Here is a 6,671-nt window from a genome sequence, read left to right on the forward strand (position 1 = left end):
ATGTTGATGGCGTTTTATAACTGGTAATAATGAAACAGAAATACAAAATGTAAAGAATTTTATACAAACCAAGTTTTTAATCAAGGATTTAGGAACATCAAAGTATTTTTGGGTATCGAAGTTTTGAAAAATAGTAATGGGTTCACAACGTAAAAATTGTTTAGAACTTCTTGCCGAGTTTTGGGTTAACCGGTTGCAAACCTGTGTCTAATCCCATTGAACCAAATTATGTGATAACTTCCTTATGTGAAAAAAAGGAGTGATAATTTGATAAATGTGACTGGGTACCAAAGGTTAGTTACTAGACAAGTTGATTTATCTATCACATACTAGACCAGACATTTTATATTCTGTGCATACTAGTCAGTTTATACATAAGCCTACCAGGGGTCAGTTTTTTTTAGTTGTGCGTGTTCTAAGGTATTTGAAAGGTGCACCTGGTAGAGGAATGTTTTTTTTATAAACAGTCTGGTATAGAGCTGTCTACATGTGCAGATTCAGATTGGGCGAAGTGTTTGGTCTCTAGGAAGTCGGTCACAGGTTTTTGCAGTTTTCTAGGAAGTTCTTTGATTGCTTGGAAAAGTAAAATGCAGTCGACTATCTCACGATCAGCAGCAGAAGCTGAGTATCGTGCTATGTGTACTGCGACATGCGAAGTTATGTGGCTTATAAACTTGTTAAAGGAGTTTTACTTATCAGTGTCTTTACCTGTTAAATTGTCTTTTTGATAATACTGCAACTATGTCAATAGCTGCTAATCTGGTGTTTCACGATAAAATTGAGTTGGATTTGTTTTTTAAGAGAACAAATTCAAAAAGGGTGTATTAAAACAGTTGATATATCAACTGAGAATTAAAGAACTGATATATTTCCAAGCGGGTTGTCTTTTTCTCAACATGATATGGTTTGTAAATGGTTAACTTTGATTTGTTTAATAATAAAAGTGAGGGGGGGTGTTGAAAATTATACTTTGTTAAACACACTTTTATTATTTTTATAAATTTTCATACATTTATTTGTATTTTTCTGTCTATACATGTGAAACAATTGGGCTGGACGGACAGCTGGACGAATGGCGAATTGGGCTGATTGACTGGATGTATTGGGCTGCTGGACTTATGTGGGCTCACTTGTTACTACTGGAGACTCGCTGGAATTATAAAAGAGATACAACTCTCAGTTCAGAGATACATAATTTTAATTTTTAGTTCAGTCGCTGTTGTAGATATTTTTTTCTCAATATTCTCTCTGGTTCTCTCTTAGGGTTTCTAGGTGTTTCTTTGTGTCAGATCTTGTGTTGAGATTCTGATTAGATCAGCCTGTTCATCTAGAGAGTTGCAGATCATTGTGTTAATGATCTGCGTGTGAGAAGTGTTAAGAGAGTTTCTGGATTTCTTTTCGATTGTTTCATTGTTTGCTGAGTTTTTTGCGCCTAATAAAGTTTCTGGTTACGGATCCATGTTCTTTTGACACTTTGCTATTGGTGAGATTTATTGAGTATGATTATGATGATGATGATACCACTTAAGGTGTGAAACTGATACATCTCAAGTTCTATAGCGAACAGTAATGTATAACTAAATATATGATGAGAACGTGTGTTACTTGTTCTTAAACGAAATAAAAATTTAATACTTAAATAAACCAACTCGATTAATTGAATAATTAATGGCAAATTAAATGCACATATCAAGAAATCAATCAACTACATCTATTTTGCTATATATACTAGTTAAATCATAACCCTTTCTCCTCACCATTTCTTGAAAGTTTCAGAAACAAAAATGGTGACAAGCAAAGCCCTACAAACTTGTTTTCTTTTATGGGCATTTGCAGCTTGTTTATCAACTGCTTCTTCAAGCTTTCAAGATGAAACAAACCCAAATGCAATCTCTCCTCCCCCTGTTGGTAAAAGAATTAGAACATCTAAATGATTTTATAAAATTTGTGTTTTATTAATTATGTAATTTTATATACTCGTTTTTTGACTATTGATTTGTGAATTTGTCTACAGTCTCTTACCAAAATCCAAAGCTGGATTGTGCAAATGAACCACCAGCAGGTAAAATTCCAGATATTTAGTGATACATTTTGTAGAGAGAAAAACACTAAAAATATTCATTTTTTACTTACAACTAATAAGATAGCATTGTTATTTTTTTTTTTTTTGTGAATGGTGTTAGTTTTTTTTGTTTTTTGAATTATTGATTTTAACCAAAGAGCGACAAATGTATTTTGGAGCAACAAATTGATCCCAACGTTGCAGATCCATGCGTAGCACAACAGATCCATACTGTTGCGCCAGAGGCTCCACGAATTAAAAAAAATAGTTAATAATAAGATTATAACGCGGAGTAGGAGATTATACTCCGGCTTAGCATATTTTAATTGATGGTCAATCTGTCATTTATTAGTGACACGTGTCATGTGTTTGGTGGAAATTAAATTTATAAAAGACCAATGGTGATATCGTAATTTCAAAAAGTGAATTTTTTTTTGTTAATATCCTCCATCAGAAAATATATATATTTTTTGTGGTTTACACTCTTGTAAATCTGATGCGTTTTTTTAATGATTCCTGATATGGCGTCGTGTTTTCGCAGGTTAAGAAATGTAGAGCGATGACTTATTAAATTTCTGTATATTTGATTGAATATTATGATGTATATGGTATTTAATATTTATTATTCTTGCTTTAGGATATTTATTTACTTTTTTGTTGTAACGTTTGTATGTAGTTTCAAGTCCACCACCAGCTGATCATGCGGATAATCCTCCACCCGCAGGTAAAAGTTTAGATATTTTGATTGAGAATCTTGTAGATTGAACTTTTTATTTAAGAAAATGGTACGTATGAAAGAGTATAATAATTACATGAGGTATCATCTTGAAACCAATTCTTAAATAGGCAAAAAGTTTATTATTATTCTGTATACAATTGGTTTTTAAAAAAAATGAAAATGTAGAAAAAAATAAACAGTTATGTTAATTTTTTTCTGAACGATTCAATATCATATGTTATTAGAAAAAACGAAATTAAAGTTTAATGAAAACTAAGAAAGAAATATTAAAATAAAACTATAAAAAATATTAGGATATCTTATTAGAAAAAAAAAACAAAATTGAAGTTTAATGAAAACTAAGAAAGAAATATAAAAATAAAACTAAAAAAATATTATGAAATATCACACGTGCGAAGGGCGTAAAATAATGTCACGATGGTACCCTGTGTAATCGCATAAAATGATGGGTGTTGCTAAACGTATTTCTCTAACACAAAATTGGGGGAGAGGCCTCCGTGTTTTCCTCTTAAGGGCACGTTTAGACACACACAAAAACATAATATTGTATCCGTGTATAGCTGTGTTGATTCTTGATTTACGATGGTTTGTTTGCAGTTTCATATCAGAATCCACCTCCTGCTGAGGCTAATCCACCGTCAGGCGGCAGCATAACACCACCATCTCACTCGCACAAGCATCACCACCACCACCATCACCAAAAACCACCTACTAACTGCGATATTCCACCTACTAGTGGCTATAACAACCCCACCCCGCCACCTCCTATTGACTATCATAATGAGCCTCCAAGCAGTGGTACCAGTCCTCCTAATACACCCACAGAGCAACCTGCTGTACAACCTCCTTCTCCCGTCGAGGATCACAACCCAGCTGTAGCACCCTCTCCCATCGAGAATGACAACCCTTCCCCGACACCCTCTGGATATCACTACTACCCTCCACCTTCCACCACCACATCGCCACCTCCCACCAACTACCATAATGAACCTCCAAGTAGTGCTAACAGTCCTCCTTATGGTACTCCTAATACACCTGCAGAGCAACCTGCTGTTCAACCTCCTTCCCCCGTCGAGGATCACAACCCAGCCGCAGCACCCTCTCCCATCGAGAACAACAACCCTTCCCCAACACCACCCTCTGGATATCACTACTACCCTCGACCTTCCAACCCCACCCCGCCACCTCCCACCGACTACCATAATGAACCTCCAAGTAGTGCTAACAGTCCTCCTTATGGTACTCCTAATACACCTGCAGAGCAACCTGCTGTGCAACCTCCTTCCCCCGTTGAGGATCACAACCCAGCCGTAGCACCCTCTCCCATTGAGAATGGCAACCCTTCCCCGACACCACCCTCCGGATATCACTACTACCCTCCACCTTCCACCACCACCCCACCCTCCACGTCTCCCGACGCTGACACACCATCCACTGCTCCTAACGCTAACACACCCTCCACCACCCCACCAACACATACCAAGCCCACTACTCCCCGGTCAAAAACACCGCCAGTCACCGGTAAAACGTCTCCATCACCTCCATACTTCCCACATTTACCCTTCTTTGGTGGTACATGCGAGTAAGTTAATAAGTAGATACAAATATTAAACACATTATACTAGAAACATCTCATCACACTATACACTATTTGTTATTTGTTTTGTTATACTTTGTATTTGAAAAAAAATCATGTTGGGCCAAAGGATTTATATTTATCTTTAGGTGGTTTGAAGAAATTATGGTTAATGATTTAGGGTTCATGATGAATCTTCAAACACGTAGTGACTTTTCAATATAAACGTTATTCGCATCTGCTAGTTCAACTACTGGTTTATCGTAAACATTATTCACATCAGCTAGTTCAACTAGCGAATCACCAAGAATCAATACAAGTTCCCAAATTTGAATATAATTCATGAAAAGATTTCCAACCACCAAAAGATAAAAATCAGAGTCTTAGCCGGAGCAACGTCTTCACCTCTAGTTAATTAGAGGAAATGTTTGCCTACATCCCGCTATACCCTACCAATCGCTTGTTTGTTTGTACACGCTTACAAGAAAACACGTAATTCTAAATTTTTTTGCACTATAAACACTTGGACAATATTGCTTGAATATACAAGCGTGTTAAAGTAAAACAAGCCACATAGCGGCGGATCTAGGTGGTACCCCATGGTTCCTGACACTTGTGTTATACTCTACAAATCGTTTTTTATGTTTTAATGAGACTAAAATCTTATGATATAACAGTTTCTGGAAGGGACATCAGCACTTGTTATCGGATCTACTCACGTGGTGGCGTACGACGTTTGGTCGAGGCGACGATACTCCTGGACTAAACATGAACTTTCAAGAAGCACTTTCAAACACCAGAACCGATGGCATTGGTGCACTTTACCGTGAAGGAGCCGCTTCTTTGCTAAACTCCATGGTGAACAAGAACTTCCCCTTCACAACGAGCGATGTCCAAGATAGTTTCTTGGCTGCACTTCGATCGAACAAGGCTGCAGCGGCTCAGGCAGAGGTTTTCAAGCTAGCTAATGAGGGTCGACTCAAGCAAAGAGTTTAGTTGATTGTAATACCGTTGTTTATTTTCTAAAGCGTGCGTATGTGGTTTGTAATGGGCTTACTTGCTAATCTACAATTATTAAGAGGTTCTACACCATGCATGTTAAGTTGTTTACATAGTATGATTGCTATTTAGAAAATATACTATCAAAGCTCATCTTACAAGGATCTTGCCCTATGTTGATGATGAGGTCAGTTTTGCAAATTGCAAGGATTTAAGAGGAAATAATTAAATTTTATAAAAAATAAAAATTTACTAAGTATGAGTATTTTAAACAATTTCAAAATAAAATTATATCAAATTAAGTTGATATTAAGTTATAATTGTGAAGGAATATAATCACTTGACTTTTCTCATTAGATAATTAACGGAGATGGTCGTAGGACGGTTCACGGAGGTATAAGAGGGACAACGGGGTGCGGTTTTGGTGTAATTTAGTGGGTAGGATGTTGTGTAGGTATGAAGCGGTGTGAAGAGCCTCGACCCAAAAGTTGGAGGGGAGAGAGGCGTGGGTGAGGAGGGTAAACAGGATTTCGTTCAAACGACGAATCATACGCTCCGCTTTGCCATTTTGTTGAGAAGTGTGAGGGCACGAGAACCGTAGGTGAATGCCATGTTGGGAGGTGTAGTTGTGAAGGTTTGTGTTATCGAATTCGCCGCCCATGTCGCATTGTATGGCTTGGATGGGAAGGCGGAATTGGGTTGTAACAAATTGGTGAAAATGGGTTATTTTTAAAAAGGTTTCGGATTTGAACCGAAGAGGATAAACCCACGTGTAGTGAGTGTAATCATCGATGATGACCAAATAATATTTATAACCTGCATGGCTTAATAGAGGAGAAGTCCATAAATCACAATGCAATAAAGAGAAAGGACATAAAGAATAAGTGCGAGAATCAGTAAATGGCAAACGTTTATGTTTCGACAATTGACAAGCATGACAAAGAGACAAAGTCTTATGTTTATTACAAGAAATAAAATGGTTCAAGCGAAGAAAGTCCATAACAGGTTGACCCGGGTGACCGAGTCGGTTATGCCAAAAAGGAGAGTCTTGAGTAGTAGCAAAGCAGGCGGTGGCGGAAGCTGGTGGGGTGAGCGGGTACAAGTCACTAGAGCTGTTTTGACGACTCAGGATCGTGCCATCCTTGAAATCCTTCACAGAAAAACCATATGGGTCAAATTCAATCGAAGTGTAATTGTCAATATTAAATTGTCGAACAGATATGAGGTTTTTGACAATGTTGGGATTGAAAAGAATGTTTTTGAGATGTAAAGGTTTAGAGGCAAAGTTGAGGGTT

At 37.2% G+C, this 6,671-nt stretch overlaps 1 protein-coding gene across 1 annotated transcript; it reads left to right on the forward strand.

Annotated features, from left to right (window-relative positions):
* The first annotated feature begins 1,784 nt into the window (after positions 1-1,784).
* Positions 1,785-5,373, forward strand: LOC110933293 (protodermal factor 1-like). Its single transcript, XM_035985687.1, has 5 exons — positions 1,785-1,908; positions 2,015-2,062; positions 2,739-2,786; positions 3,399-4,383; positions 5,055-5,373. Exons 1-5 carry the CDS (start codon positions 1,785-1,787, stop codon positions 5,371-5,373), a joined length of 1,524 nt encoding a protein of 507 aa, XP_035841580.1.
* The last annotated feature ends 1,298 nt before the right edge of the window (positions 5,374-6,671 follow it).

The sequence above is a fragment of the Helianthus annuus genome, chromosome 16 (assembly GCF_002127325.2).
Source record: "Helianthus annuus cultivar XRQ/B chromosome 16, HanXRQr2.0-SUNRISE, whole genome shotgun sequence".
In the NCBI taxonomy this organism is placed as follows: Eukaryota; Viridiplantae; Streptophyta; class Magnoliopsida; order Asterales; family Asteraceae; genus Helianthus; species Helianthus annuus.

Bases quoted from the DNA above. Each gene is read 5' to 3' on its own strand.
- LOC110933293 (XM_035985687.1), top strand. From the start codon at position 1,785: ATGGTGACAAGCAAAGCCCTACAAACTTGTTTTCTTTTATGGGCATTT. The intron at 1,909-2,014 runs GTAAAAGAATTA...ATTTGTCTACAG, and splicing joins AATCTCTCCTCCCCCTGTTG to TCTCTTACCAAAATCCAAAG. The intron at 4,384-5,054 runs GTAAGTTAATAA...ATGATATAACAG, and splicing joins TTCTTTGGTGGTACATGCGA to TTTCTGGAAGGGACATCAGC.